This window comes from Dermacentor silvarum, chromosome 3 (assembly GCF_013339745.2).
Source record: "Dermacentor silvarum isolate Dsil-2018 chromosome 3, BIME_Dsil_1.4, whole genome shotgun sequence".
Taxonomy (NCBI): Eukaryota; Metazoa; Arthropoda; class Arachnida; order Ixodida; family Ixodidae; genus Dermacentor; species Dermacentor silvarum.
Genome location: NC_051156.1, coordinates 88,128,079 through 88,144,216, shown reverse-complemented (window position 1 = coordinate 88,144,216; position 16,138 = coordinate 88,128,079). Strand labels below are relative to the sequence as shown.

At 51.9% G+C, this 16,138-nt stretch overlaps 1 protein-coding gene across 1 annotated transcript in view; it reads right to left on the bottom strand.

Moving 5' to 3' along the window:
• Positions 1-16,138, bottom strand: part of LOC119445564 (uncharacterized) — a 160,073-nt gene that overhangs the window by 52,737 nt on the left and 91,198 nt on the right. Inside the window, exon 5 of the mRNA XM_037709832.2 lies at positions 4,486-5,491. Within this exon, the coding sequence (XP_037565760.2) occupies positions 4,486-5,491 (1,006 nt within the window). The remainder of the gene's footprint in view (positions 1-4,485; positions 5,492-16,138) is intronic.

The following is a 16,138-nucleotide window of genomic DNA, read 5'->3' as shown; positions in this document are numbered from 1 at the left end:
GTATTGTATAAAATATTCACCAAGATAATCTCCAATAGAATCAGGACAACACTTGACTTGACTGGACAACACCAAGAGAACAGGCTGGCTTCAGGAAGGGATATTCTACGTTGGACCATATCCACGCCATCAATCAGGTAATCGAGAAATCTGCGGAGTACAATCAACCTCTCTATATGGCTTTCATAGATTATGAAAAGGCATTCGATTCAGTAGAGATATCAGCAGTCATAGAGGCATTGCGTAATCAAGGAGTGGAGGAGGCATACGTGAATATCTTGGCAAATATCTACAAGGATTCCACAGCTACCTTGGTTCTCCACAAGAAAAGTAGAAAGATACCTATCAAGAAAGGGGTCAGGCAAGGAGACACAATCTCTCCAATGCTATTCACTGCATGCTTAGAAGAAGTATTCAAGCTCTTAGACTGGGAAGGATTAGGAGTGAGGATCGATGGAGAATATCTCAGCAACCTTCGGTTTGCAGATGACATTGTCCTATTGAGCAACAATGGAGAGGAATTACAACAAATGATTGAGGACCTTCATCGAGAAAGTGCAAGAATTGGGTTGAAGATGAATATGCAGAAGACAAAGATAATGTTCAATAGCCTGGCAAGGGAACAAGAATTCAGGATCGCCAGTCAGCCTCTAGAGTCTGTAAAGGAATATGTTTATCTAGGTCAATTACTCACAGGGGACCCTGATCATGAGAAAGAAATTTACAGAAGAATAAAATTGGGTTGGAGTGCATACGGCAGGCATTGCCAAATCCTGACTGGGAGCTTACCACTGTCGTTGAAAAGAAAAGTGTACAATCATTGCATTCTACCGGTGCTAACATATGGGGCAGAGACTTGGAGGTTAACAAAGAAGCTCGAAAACAAGTTAAGGACCGCACAAAGAGCGATGGAACGAAAAATCTTAGGAGTAACGTTAAGAGACAGGAAGAGAGCGGTGTGGATCAGAGAACAAACGGGGGTAGACGATATTCTAGTTGACATTAAGCGGAAGAAATGGAGCTGGGCAGGCCATGTAATGCGTAGGATGGATAACCGGTGGACCATTAGGGTTACAGAATGGATACCAAGAGAAGGGAAGCGCAGTCGAGGACGGCAGAAAGTCAGGTGGGATGATGAGGTTAGGAAATTTGCAGGCGCAAGTTGGAATACGCTAGTGCAAGACAGGGGTAATTGGAGATCGCAGGGAGAGGCCTTCGTCCTGCAGTGGACATAAATATAGGCTGATGATGATGATGATGATGATACTTGAAGCTCCATTTTTTATCACCGACAATTCCAGGTGTTTTTTTTACAGCGTAAGCTGTTATGGGCTCATTCCAATAGCCGTTTCGTGTCGCGCTGATTCCACCGCCGGTGGTCGCGTAACCGCTATCGCCGGAAACGCGAAAAAGTACCCGATTCCCGCCTTGATCGAACCCGCGCCTGCTGCGTGGGAGCCGGATACTCTACCACTGAGCCACGCAAGCGCTTGCTATCGGGCGGCGGAAACTAGTATAAGGCAAGCACGCAGGGGGAGACGACTCGAGCCTCCGCCACTATGGTGGCGCCATCTAGGTAAGATGCCTGCAAACGCAGCGTCCACAGGCGCAGACGACGATATGCGATTCAGACGAGCCGCGCAATCAACACGCTCTCGAGCTGCCTTGCCTCCGCCAGTATGGTGGCGCCATCTAGTTAATGTACCTGCAAACGCGGCGCGCCCGAAATGTAAGTTGCAGTTGTAAGGTTTGATCGGGGTCAGCAGATTGCTGTGCAGAGAGAATTACAAGCCGCAGCTCGCCGTCGACGCCGGGCGGACAGTTCAGATCGTTCTCGTCCAAACGAGGCGAACAGACTGCCGCGAAGACCCTGCTGTGCGTGGTGCCCAAATTGGAGCTACTCTTGAGTTGCTCCACCTAGAGCACTGCACGGGCCCAATTTTACATCGGGCTGCCTGCCTGAGGCCGACCAAAAGATTTATGGCGAGACCCGGGCCCGGCCCGGGCCCGGAAATAATCTACGTTACCCGCCCAGCCCGGCCCGCCATTCGTTTACCTTAGGCCCGAGCCCGGCCCGAGCCCGACTCGACACCAGCCCGAACGCGGCCCGAGACCGAAAAAAACCACCAAGTGCCATTAAAAAATAATATAAAGAGGAGAATGACAGGAATTTATTCTTACATCATAAATACATGTCATATGCAATTATGAACACCACTTTAGCGGTCTGAACGCAAATACCAGCGCGCAAAGTAGTACGAGTGACCCTGCCGAGCAGTATCGCCAGCAGTTTCCAACGGCGCGACTTTAATGCGGCCCAATCGACTTCTATCGCCACCCGACGCGGTGGCTCAGTCAGCTAAAGCGTTGCGCTGCTGAGCACGAGATCGTATCCCGGCCGCGGCGGCCGCATTTCGATGGAGGCGAAATGCAAAAATGCCCGTGTGCTTGCGTTGTAGTGCACGCTAAAGAACACCAGGTGGTCAAAATTAATCCGGAGTCCCCCACTACGGGCTGCCTCATAATCACAACTGGTTTTGGCATGTAAAACTCCAGAAAGATGAAGATGACTTCTATCGCCACGCCGCCACAGTATTTTTCCACGTCGGACGCCTCACTGCAAAGCATGCGCCGCCCCAGCCGCTTGCCCCACTAAACCGTATTCTAGTACACTATAGCCGAAGCGCAGCCACGACCGGTCGTGAGCGCAGCGCATGGATGGAGTAAATGGAGAAAGAAAGCTTCTCGTCCCTCCGTGGTGCAGCGTAATGCACTGCTGCTAGGCGGCCAGCTGAGAACATGCGTGCAATCATGGATGGACGCAGTGCCATATTTCAGCCGCGTGACGAATTATCTTATCTTACCAGTCATCGTTTTACCAATTCGCCTTAGACGAATCAGCAAGTCGCCAACGCGCTTACACCGCGCTGAAACCATTAATTACATTGATTTAGGTAAGGAATACAATGGCATCCTTTGGTTTGAGGCGACTTCGGTCTTTCTGGACTTTTACATTCTGTGGAAATAGCAAAAAATACGACGGAAGAAGAAAAGGGAAGTACACAGGAGTAGCACTGCTAGCTTCCAGCTGCGCCGGGGCAACAGGTTTTTCAGAGTCGAGACGCGTGAGGATAACTCGCTGCAAGTTACATGCACACCAACAGAAAGTCCGAGCCCGGCCCGGGCCCGGGTCAAAAAGCCCATGCCGTTCCCGAGCCCGGCCCGAGCCCGTGAAACAACTGCCCTACCCGGCCCACGGGCCGGGCCGGGCCCGAGATTTCGGGTAAGCCCGAGCCCGTGCAGTGCTCTAGCTCCACCAGCTTACGCTGTGACTGTGCTGCGTGCGCCGCGCAGGCCTGTGACTTTTTTTTTTCATTGTACGGCGGCTGCATTCGGAGCTTCTATCTGTTTTGTCGAATGAGCTCTTCTTCCTCGGCGATGAGAAATTCCTTCGGCTAATGGTCGTGTCATCCCTGTGGTTCCTGTGATGGACACCAGAAACGTGTTCTCCGGCCGGCTTGATTTTGGCAGGCGAATGCACCGGTACTTATTGCCAGCAATATCACGTATATACACTGAATGTAATTATTCCTGACTGATTTCGGTCTCAATGTTTAACATGCAATGTATATGCAATGTGTGACATGCAATGTATATATGTATACTTACCTGCCCCATAACCATAGACGTTTAGATATACATCGTTTGCGCGTCTTCGGGCATCAATATTGTTGACAATGTAAGTCAATGAAGTCAGTTTCATGGACTAGTATAGAGTGCACCTTGCAAGCATCTTCCAGACCGTTTACGTAGTATACATTGCATACAAGCGCTATAGAATTTTATTCGATCATAAAGCAATAAATTTTATCTAAACAAACCACTGACCTCGACGTGATAATTATTAATTATAAGACGGGTACACGAAACGAAAACGAATGTTACGGAATACGAACAAAATAAATGCGCCGATGTTTAGAATATCGCCGGTGTTTTAAAGCAAGTGCAGTTTTACTCATTCGTAGGTAAATCACCACAACGTTTTCTTTTTTAACAACGCAGGCAGGCAGGCAGGAGCCGTGTCTATATCGGGCGAAGCGAGCGCGCACCAGCGCCGCCGCTTACTAGGCAACGCGAGGTGACGTCATCGCTACTGCTTTGGTGCATGCGCGGCTAGGCAACGCGGGCGGTTGCCTCGTTGGTGCTGCTACACTTTGTTTCTCTTTATATCTCACTTTCATTTTCTCTTTCCCTCTCCCGAGCATTGCGCACGCCGCGCGCACGCTCTCCTTCGCTCTCCTTAACGTCCCATGTCAAGGCAACAAGTGCACGGCACGGAGAGGAGGCGAGGCAGACGCCGCTCCGCGAGGTGGTTGCTAGGCAACGCAGTGACGTCATAGCTCGGCGAGGTTTTGCGACAGCAGGCGCCACTTTTTACGGTTAGCTAGAACAGCTTGGCTAATGGAATGCTTCAGACAAACTTACCCACAACGGGCGGCCGAGCGATGCCTCCCAATGCAGCGATGAACGCCAGGACGCCATAGGCCATTGGCAGGTTTTTCGTCCCGAGCTCCTTAGATAGGGTTTCTGACGTTCCAACCAGAACGTAGCCTCCGGGTAGTCCCAGAAGAGCAGACACTGCCAAGAACACGAGCCTTCCTGAGACGCACGGCATAAAGACCGAAATGACGGCAAGCGAGATATAGCACAAAGTCAGCAGGGACGCCGTGGACGTGACTCCGTAATCAGTCAAGAAAGGTACGAAGAACCGGCCGACTGTGTCCATGGCTGACAAGATTGACAGGGCGAGGACTGACTGGCTGACCGGCACGCCAATATCCTCGCCGAGGTCGAACATGACCGTGAGATAAGAGTCCACAAAGAAGGCGCACGTGAAAAAGCTGAAAGTGTGGAAGTACATCCGTGGTGCGGACAGAACTTCCTTCAAGCTGCTCAACGCCGAGGACGGTGCTTCGACAGTCGCATTCTGCGTGTCTCCGGGAGCAGACAAGCCAATCACGCTTACTACAGTTCCTCTCCGCGAAAACGCGTCGTTACGCGACGCACTTTTGGACGCGAACATGGATCCGGCAACGCTCATCACGGTTCCCCTTCTTTCCATTGCTACGTTCCTTGGTGAAACCGTCGAAGCGATTGAAGATACTCGTCCGTTCGATGCCACGTCGCTGACGCTGCTGGCGAACGTACTTCGCCTCGATGCGTTGGAAGGACGGTGATCGGACATCAGCGGCCACGGTTTCGCGGACAAACGGCCGTCGGCATTGACACTCGACGTGGTTCCCTTTGAAGCTGGTACTCGACTCGGGTTTATCATTGTATCTCGTCTGACTCTGTTGTGGTTCGTGATGCTTATCGCAGTTGGGCGCCGTTTTCCGCCCGCTGAGCGGCGGCATGCTTTCACTGTATGACCGTCGCAGGACTCGCCGTTGCGTGTGGCCGGAGAGACAAGCTGAACGCCTCCATTTGCAACCTGCGAATTTAATAATGTGCTCGTTACGATGGTGGTATACTGCTAAGTGGTATCGATTAGTAAACGTGACTTGAGAAAAAACAAGATAACTAAGCACTTGATCGATGCTTTATACTCCATCGCAAACTGTGTTTATTAATCGCCTTCCCCTTCATAAATGAATCGTGCGTCCTCGCGCGGAAACTCAATCCAAGAAAGAGGAAGCACTGCACGCGGTTTCCCTACTAAGTAATGAATCCCTGGTCTGAAACACACCTCTGGCTGTAGAATGGCGGGCAAAAAGCTACGCTTTCTGGCTCCTTTCTCAATCGTTAAGTATTTTCGTGCACTTTTCTTCAAGAACACTTTTCTTTAGAGCTTTCTTCTGAGTATTTTCCTCGAGGCTGCAGTAAACCTCATTGTTGTGCCATGGTTTTTAATTGGCCTATAGGCTCCCTACACTGTTTTACACGGCCAGTACATTGCATGGTTCAGTTTTAGGCTACCTGTCAAAAGGCTGCGAAGGTCGAGCGTTTCGCGCACGAAGCGATGTGTAAATGTCTAAAGTCTGTTGTTCAGTGGACCAAAGTACCTCCGGCTGAATTCCCAAAGCTTTTTGTTCGCAAGTGCTGCTCGAGATTGGTCACCCGCTTCCACTACCTTATGTACAACACCACGATTGGCTGGCATTCGCTCTTACGAACATTATAGTTTAAGAACTATGGGCCCAGGAGTGGTGTAATTTGCGCTTACGAACTATTCTAGCGTAAGATATTTTCGTTAATACGGTTCCTTATGTTTACCTGCATTTGTACGCTTGGAAGGGATCCCGCTTGCATTATGCTCACCCGACGATGAGGTGTACTGAGGGCGTCACCCATAGTTATATGCTAAAGCGCGATGATGGTGCTTTTTGGCGGGCGTCGAGGCTCGTATTAACAAAAATCTCTGATGCTCGAATTGTTCGTAAGAAAAAAAAAATACAGCCAATATGAATGTTTGACATATTCTTGCCACGCCGACATGCCAATGGAACAGCGCACTTACGAACGAAAAGGTTTGCGAAGTCCTGATTTTCCAATTTTGATTTTCTGGGTGAAACTGGCAAGAATTTATCAGGCCACAGAAACAATCGGCATGACTTTTTGTTACGCCTTGAACTACTTTCCTTGGAATATGTGCTATTTTTTCATTTTGTGCTAGCGTTGTTATTGTATTCTTTATATTGTCACGCGCTAAGGCAAGCGCAAGCAACAGTACCAGCAGCCAGACACGAAGAATGCCAGACACGAAGGAAGACGGTTCTCCAGCTGGCGCGGGATCTTCGACTTCGTCATCTTCTCCGTTCTTGCTGGGCACCCAATGATGATTGTTGGCTGGCTCAAAACACCAGGTGGCATTATTCCCCCTCCCAATGAAGCATCGACTCGATGCTCAAACAGAAGACGTACATGAAAAGTACACAAATGAGGTAAGACGCACAAAAAAAATGTAAACGTGCTAGCCCAGATACGGACATGCACACTAGGCAAAAAATGCGTTCTGTGGTCGGGAAAAACAATTCGCTTCGGAGTTCTTCGGAGGACGATGCGACTACAGCAAAAAGTTTGTTCAACAGTACGCTATGTAAACATCACCGTGTAAAATACGGCTTGAGGCGGACGACATGTACAATCTCTGCACGGGGTAATCGGCGCTTGGACGATGGCAGGTCTCCGTCAGGAATCACTTCATAGTTCACGTCGCTAACACGCCTTAGCACTGTGTACGGTCCGAAGTACTTGCTCAGGAGTTTCTCGCTGAGGCCTCGCCGTCTAATGGGGGTCCAAACCCAAACTTGGTCGCCGGGCTCATAGGTAACTTGTTGATGGTGGAGATTGTACCTTATTGCATCTGTAGACTGCTGCTGTCTTATGTGCACACGGGCCAGTTGACGTGCTTCCTCGGCGCGCTGAATGTACTCCTCGACGTCAGGAGCTAACTGGTCGAGCTCATCGATGTCGTCATACGGAATCATGGCGTCGAGCATAGTTTGGACATCTCGACCATAAACGAGACGAAACGGCGTGAATCGTGTAGTTTCCTGCGTGGCAGTGTTGTACGCAAACATTACGTACGGCAGGATTTCGTCCCACGTTTTGTGTTGCACATCCACGTACATAGATATCATGTCTGCCAGTGTTTTGTTTAGTCTTTCCGTCAAGCCGTTAGTCTGAGGGTGGTATGCAGTGGCCTTTCGATGACTCGTATAACTCAACTTGAAGATGTCGTCCAGGAGCTTCGCCGTAAATGCGGTCCCTCGGTCAGTGATGATGAATGACGGTGCGCCATGCCGAAGCACAATGTGATGCATAAAAAACTGGGCAACCTCAGATGCTGTCCCGCGTGGTAGTGCCTTCGTCTCAGCGTAACGCGTCGAGTAATCAGTTGCGACAATGATCCACTTATTGCCGGAGGAAGACAAGGGAAAAGGGCCAAGAAGGTCCATTCCAACTTGATCAAACGGCGTACGCGGAGGGTCGATGGGTTGTAGAAGGCCTGCAGGCTTGAAGGGGGGTGACTTGCAGCACTGGCATTCACGACATCCTTTCACGTAGCGTTTGACGCAAGCAGTCAGTCTAGGCCAGTAGTACAGCTTTCGTACCCTGTCCAGAGTCCTTGAGTAGCCCAAGTGACCAGATGTCGGCTCGTCGTGGCAGGCTAATAGAATGTCGTCGCGAAGGGCTTGAGGCACTACTAGAAGATGTGGTTTGTCGCCGGCACCTGTGTTTCTTTTGTATAAGATGCCCTCTCGTAGGCAAAACGACGACAACCGTTGCGAAATCGAGCGAGGAATGGACGCGATGCCGCCTTCTAAGTGAGAGATGATGGGCCTTAACTCAGTGTCCGATCGCTGTTTAGCGAGCAGATCCGGCCCGCTGAGGGCTCCCAGGAAGGCGCTGTCATCTTCCTCGTCAGGATTCTCAGATTCAACAGGTGCTCGTGATAGCGTGTCAGCATCTTCATGTTTTCTGCCTGACTTGTGCACGATGGTGATGTTAAATTCCTGGAGTCGTAGACTCCAACGCGCTAATCGTCCAGAAGGGTCTCGAAGGTTGGCCAACCAGCATAAAGCGTGATGATCAGTCACAACTTTAAATGGCCGCCCGTAGAGATACGGCCTAAACTTTGTAGTAGCCCAAATGACCGCGAGGCACTCCTTCTCTGTGGTGGAATAATTGGACTCGGCGCGTGACAGAGTGCGGCTCGCGTAGGCTATAACTCGTTCAGTCCCGTCTTGCCTTTGCACCAGGATAGCTCCGAGACCGATATTGCTGGCGTCAGTGCGTACTTCTGTGTCGGCGTCCTCATCGAAATGACCAAGCACGGGAGGAGAAGACAATCGACGTTGTAGCTCCGCAAAGGCGGTCTGTTGTTCATCAGTCCAGAGGAATGGCACGTCGTCACGCGTAAGGCGAAATAGCGGCTCTGCAATCTTCGAAAAATTTTCAATGAAGCGGCGATAATATGCGCACAAGCCCAAAAATCGTCTGACACTTTTCTTGTCTGTTGGAGCTGGAAAAGCAGCTACGGCAGCAGTCTTCTCGGGATCGGGCCGAACACCTGCCGCGCTCACGACGTGTCCGAGAAACTTCAGTTCCTCGTAACCAAAATGGCATTTCTCTGGCTTGAGGGTAAGGTCAGCCGATCGAATGGCTTCGAGTACATTCCGAAGGCGTCGAAGGTGCTCGTCAAAAGATTCCGAAAAGACAACGACATCATCGAGATAGACGAGGCAGCTTTTCCATTTGAGGTCAGCGAGAACGGTATCCATCATTCGCTGGAATGTGGCTGGAGCGGAACAGAGGCCGAAAGGGAGTACTCGAAATTCGTCAAGGCCGTCCGGAGTAACAAAGGCAGTTTTTTCGCGGTCCCGCTCATCTACTTCAATTTGCCAGTAGCCACTTTTCAGATCGATAGAGGAGAAATACTTTGCACGCCTCAGCCTGTCCAGAGAATCGTCGACACGAGGCAACGGGTACACGTCCTTCCTTGTGACGTTATTTAGCTTCCGGTAGTCAACACAAAACCGAAGCGTGCCATCTTTCTTTTTAACAAGCACGACTGGCGATGACCAGGGACTGCATGAAGGCTGTATTACGCCGTCTTGAAGCATTTCCTTCACCTGCGTTTGAATGGCATGTCGTTCGGTTTGGGAGACACGATAAGGCCGTTGCCGTATGGGGTGCGCGTCGTCATAGGTGATGATACGGTGTTTCGTAATCGCCGTTTGACGTATCTTCGAAGACCGTGCAAAGCAAGAGTGAAACTCGAGTAACAGCTCGCGCAAGGGTTGTTTGTTGTCTTCAGGAAGCGTTGGACTAATGTCGACGTTGCGTAAAGGTGCTTCAGCAGTGTCAACTGCCTCGGAAACAAAACATTCAGTGACATCGGCGATTGGGTCGGCGTAGGCGATGACAGTACCGGGGAAAAGGTGGCGGTGTTCGTAGCTGAAGTTCGTGACAAGAACGTCAGAGTGGCCATCATGAAGATCAATAAGGCTTCTTGCTACGCAAACACCTTGAGAAAGCAGGAGCGAGTGATTGCTTTCTGCGACCGCTTCACCGTGTAAGAGCCTGTCACATGCCACTTGAACCACGACACTTGCACGCGGTGGTAACGTGACAGCGTCGTCGGTAACACGAAGAGGTGCTCGAGGGTGGATGGTGTTGGTCGTCGCTGCGGCGCTCTTTGTCGAGAAAGTGACGAGGCGTTGGCGAATGTCGATGATAGCTCCGTGCTCCCTGAGAAAGTCCATGCCGATGATTAGGTCTCGAGAACACTGAGCGAGAATGCTCAAACTGGCAACAAATGTAGAGCCGCGAATCTCTATTCGTGCCGTGCACATGCCGAGTGGTGTGACAATGTGCCCACCAGCTGTACGAACTGGCGTTCGATTCCAAGGCGTCGTCACTTTCTTTAGAAGGGTGGCCAGGTTTTCGCTGATTATTGAATAATCCGCTCCAGTGTCCACTAAAGCAGTCAATTCACGACCGTCGAGCAATACAGGAATGTCCAAGGAAATTTTTCTTCCGTAATCAGCAGGTACTGTCGTCGTCGATGTATCGTCGATCCGCGTACGCGTCAGCAGGGGTCCTTGAGCACGTCCAGACTGAGCGGCCTCGCCCCCGAAGGCCGCTGTGGTTAGTTTTCCCGGCGCGGGCTGGGCGACCGACCCGGCACCACGCTCGAATATGTACGGCGAGTCGGAGAAAACCGCCGCGGCGAAGGGGAGCGTGACTGGTGTCGAGCTGATGAGGATCCGCGCTGCTGGGCAACGTATTCTTCAATTGCAGGAGGACGCTGGCCGAACCTAGGTCGCGGCGAGTTTGTTGGGAATCCGCGTAGTCCGAGCTCTCGATATGAGCACTGTCGGTAGACATGCCCAGCTTCGCCACAGTGAAAGCAAAGGGGACGGCGATCAGGTGCCCGCCACACGTCTGATTTTCTTGGGGCCTCCTGTCGGTTGTCGTGGTAATACGAGGCCGCTTGGTCGGGCGGTAGTATGGCCGGGGGCGCGGTGCGAAACGGGGAAGAAGGTGGTGCAGGTTGCCGCAAAGCTTGCGAATATGACATACGGGGGCTGTTAGTTCTTACCGGTTGAGCTTCCGTGTTGAAGGGTGGTTCTCTTAGCGCATGCTGGACTTCGTCACGGACAACGCTGGACAAAGAGCTGAGCGTCGGCTGTGAAGGTACCGACAGTTTCTGGAGTTCTTCGCGGATGACGGAACGGATGAGCTCTCGGAAGAAATCGACGTGGCCCCCGAGAGCTCCGAAGAAGTCCGTAGGTGAGGCAGCGTTCACTTGGCGTTCGTATGATGTTGCCCGCTGCCGAAGAGTCTGTTCCATGGTGACGGCCTCGGAAAGAAATTCTGACACAGTCTTGGGAGGACTGCGTACGAGACCACCGAACAGCTGCTCTTTCACTCCGCGCATCAGGTACCGCACCTTCTTTTCTTCTGACATGCTGGGGTCGGCTCGTCGAAAGAGACGCGTCATGTCCTCGACATACATTGCGACACCTTCGTTCGGCATTTGAATACGGGACTGGAGATCACGCTCAGCTCGTTCTCGGCGATCAGGGCTCGCATAGGTCTCAAAAAGACGGCGTTTGAATTCTTCCCATGAAGTTAGGGTATCTGCACGGTTCTCATACCAAACACGTGCGCCATCGTTAAGGCTGAAATATCCGTTTTTCAGTTTGTCTACATCGTCCCACTTGTTGAACGCGGCAACACGTTCATAGTGCACCAGCCAATCTTCAACATCCTCATGCATGGCACCGTGGAAGGGATTCGGTGTTCGCGGATTGAGTAGCGTACAATGAATCGGCGTAGTACCTTTCATACCGGTTGGGGTGGTCGGAGCTGCCATTGTCTCTGGGAGGAGTCCAAACTCAGGGGCTTGTCCACGGATCCTTCTGCTGGCGCGGTGTACAGGCGTAACCACCGGTACGGGACTGGAGCTCCTGCTGCTCGGAGGGGTTTGGTGCATAGATTAGATTACCCAGCACCTCCACCAGTTTGTCACGCGCTAAGGCAAGCGCAAGCAACAGTACCAGCAGCCAGACACGAAGAATGCCAGACACGAAGGAAGACGGTTCTCCAGCTGGCGCGGGATCTTCGACTTCGTCGTCTTCTCCGTTCTTGCTGGGCACCCAATGATGATTGTTGGCTGGCTCAAAACACCAGGTGGCAATATTATACTTTCATTGAATGCTGATTTCACGTTTCTGCCATAATTTCTATTTATATCCGTATTTTTGTCTTATACTTCTTTTACGCAGTTCATTTTTTTCTACAGTTTTGACATCATTTAAATTGTTTAATGTACCTAAGTAATATTTGTACGACATATTGTTACGTGGAAGCGCATTTACAAGGGGTAATAAGCACTGGCCAACATGGAAGCCAGCCGACATCAAACAAGGCACGTCGTCGTCCCAGATCAGCCAGAGGCCGCCTCTGTATCCGTCCGACTACATCGAAGTATCAACGTCATCTTCTTACAACAACACGTAACGTGACTCCCGGCGGCAAAAGCGCCAGCCCGGCGGCAAAAGCGCCAGCCCGGCGGCAAAAGCGCCGGCCCGGCGCCACTAAGGACCCACATCAGAGGAAGGGTGGTAATGCTTGAGACTCGAAAAGTGGACGACGTTGCTGGCCAACGCAACAGAAGATGTAGTCGGATTGGCTACAGTGCCTGGAAGTACATTCTAGGCACTGTAGATTGGCGGACACAATCTCGTACACGATGTCAGTCACTTGTCGAAGGACGTGGTATGGGCTCGTGTACCGAGGAAGGAGTTTTAAAGCGAAAGGTTTACTAAGGACGTCGATGCGAGTTTCGCCGTCGCCAGCAATTTGACCTTGATTTGATAACAGCTGCGCCGTAGCCTTGGCAATGCATCACGTGACTCGCCACGCCGAACTCGCCCGCTTTGCGCATGCGCTCTCCGCAGCTATGCCGCTGCCTGACCACGTGAGTCGCCGCGCGCCTGGCTAAGAGGAGCGCAGCGCTCGCCTAAAAAATAGTCCGTGCGAGTTGGCCATGGATGAGAGCGAGGCCAGGCCATCTTCTCTGAGGGTTGCGCAGGAGCGGGAGGCTTTCAGCCGTCGTCGGCATGCGGGGTCTGACCACCCCGCGGATATCGGCCGGCGAGCTGCTTCACTGGAGAGGGTCCGGAATGCCAAGCGCGCGAAGCTAGCGTCGGAAACGTTCGGCTCTCAAAACGCCGGAAGTGGCACCACAACCGTAGACAAAGGCAGTCTATGGACAAAAATAAAACAGTAAAACCAAGCTGTCACTTTACATGTCAAAGTTTAACTGAGCTAATCCTCAGCAATTTTTTGAGAAAGGCCCACACGTCGGGAGGGGGTCCAAAGCAGCACGAGGGCACCGGTGCAAAACGTTCGTCGCGGTGTCGCTAGTCGTAAAGGCGCTTCTGATTGTCTTGGGAGTCTTGGTTGTACGGGTTATCTCCCGCACGTAATCAGCACGGACGATATCGTCGCGTGCATATTCGCTAGTCGAGGTTGCAGGTGCGGGAAGAAATGTGTCCAACGGGGAAGTTGGTTCCCGCCCAAACAATAGGTAAAATGGAGAGTATCCAGCAGTGTCGTGGCGAGACGAATTATATGTGAGCGTCATGTATGGCAGTGCATGGTCCCAATAACAGGGGTCAGCCGACACGTACTTGGAGAGCATATATGTTAAGGTCCGGTTCAAGCACTCGGTGAGCCCGTTCGACTAGGGATAGTAGGACGCGGTAATCTTGTGCTGCGTGGAGCAGGAGCGCAGGGTATCGTCTATCACTTTCGACAGGAAGGTACGGCCTTGGTCAGTCAACAATTGACGTGGGGCACCATGTAATAAAATTACATTACGCAGGAGAAAGTCCGCCACGTCTGTAGCATAGCTGGTTGCCAGCGCTCATGTCATTGCGTAGCGCGTCGCGTAATCAGTAGCGACGGCAACCCCTTTGTTTCCTGAAGCAGATGTAGGAAAGGGTCAGAGAAGGTCCAAACCGACACAGAAGAAGGGCTGAGGTGGGACGTCTATGGGTGGAAGATGCCCAGCAGCAAGCGTAGATGATTTCGTTCGACTTTGACAGAGTTCACAGGCGCTGACACAACGCCGCACTGAGCGGGCTAGGCCAGGCCAATAGAAGCGACGGCGCACGCGGTCATGTGTGCCAGTAACAGCAAGGTGGCGAGCGGTTGGGGCGTCGTGAAGCTCACGAAAAACTGTTGAGGGCAGATAAGACGGTACAACTAGGAGGTGGTCAGGACCATCAGGGTACACGTTACGCTGATATAAGGTACTCTCCTGCAGGGTGAACATGCGCACAGAGTCGTTGCTGGGAAAGGATTCCAGGCGCTCGATTATTAAATGCGAAGCATTTCTTGCCGGCGGCTCTGTCTGTTATCCCGCGTCCCACACCCCCACAGCGCATGCGCGTCCCCTCCCCCTCTCACTCCTCCCCTACGCTCCCCCCTTTCTCTCCTCTAGGAATCCTGTACGGAGCGGCGCCCGCGTCCAACACCCCCACAGCGCTTGCGCGTCCCCCCCTCTCTCTCCTCTCCTACGCTCCCCCCTTTCTCTCCTCTAGGAATACTATACAGAGCGGCGCCCACGTGCCACACCCCTACAGCGCATGCGCGTCCCCTCCCCCTCTCTCCTCTTCTACGCTCCCCCCTTTCTCCTCTAGGAAGGCGGAGCGGCGCGCTCGACAGGTGGTGCGACAGCTGCATACTCCGCTGGGGGCGCCACGGTACTTCCGCGGTATGAAAATGACGGAACGCGCGCGCCTCATTCTCTCTCCTGTGCAGCGCCGCGATGAGCTCTCGGGCCACTGCCGCGAAACCATCTCCCGCTGCTTCGCATCCACACATGGTTCCCTTTAGCTGGAGATGGAGTAATTTTTTTTCTCTTGAGGAGGCATCCTGACGCTGTTCGCCGGCGATGTTAAGCAACTGGCTCACAGAAAAGACGCAGTCGAGGGAATCAGTGCGCGAAGAGTCACAGTCGGCCACAGGGAAGCGGGACAAACAACCTGCATCTTTGTGCAGGCACCCAGTCTTGTATACGACCGTGCAGGTATACTCTTTCAGGCGCAGTGCCCGTCGTGCGAGTCTGGCTGTAGGATCTTTCAAAGAGCCAAGCCAATAGAGGGCATGGTGGTCGGAAACTACAGTTATCGGTCGGCCGAATAGATAAGGGCGGAATTTTACAACTGCCTATACAAGAGCTTGGCAGTCACGTTCTGTAATTGAGTAATTTCGCTTCGATGCGGAAAGCAGCCTGCTGGAATAAACGTTGACACAGTTCGTTCCACGTTCACGTTGGACCAAGGCAGCGCCCATTCCATAACCACTCGTGTCAGTGCTGACTTCGGTTAGGGCTGAAGGGTCGAAGTGGGCCAAAATGGGAGGTGTTGTGAGGAGGGTAGTTAACTCGGAGAAAGTCGCGGTTTTTGCAGGACCCCAGGTAAAAGGGGCGTCTTGTTTAAGATCTGTGAGCGGTTTCGCAATCACGGCAATGTTCTTCACAAACTGGCAAAAATAGGAGCAGAGCCCCACAAATTTGCGAACATCTTTGGCAGACTGGTGCACAGGGAAGTCTTTCACGGCTCGAATCTTCTGTGGGTCAGGTTGTACGCCGGCAGCGCCCACAATATGGCCGAGCATCGTAATTCGGCGACGGCCAAAACGGCACTTCGACAAATTCAGCTGAAGTCCGGCACGAAGGAACACGTCAAGAATTGCTGAGAGTCTCTCAAGGTGGGCATCAAACGTAGGCCAAAACACAATTACATCGTCTAAATAACACAAGCATGTATACAATTTGAACCCATGAAGCGGGAGAGTCCATCATTCGCTCGAATGAGGCTGGGGCATTACACAGACCGAAAGGCATGACCTTGAACTGGTAAACCCATCTGGAGTTACAAAAGACGTTTTCTCTTGGTCCATTGGGTCCGCAGCAATCTGCCAATATCCAGATATAAGGTCGATAGAAGAGAAGTAATCGGCACCGTACAGACAATCGAGAGCATCATCACGCGTATAACTGGTAAGCGTCTTTCTTCGTAATGTTGTTGAGGTGGTGATAGCCCACACAAAAGCG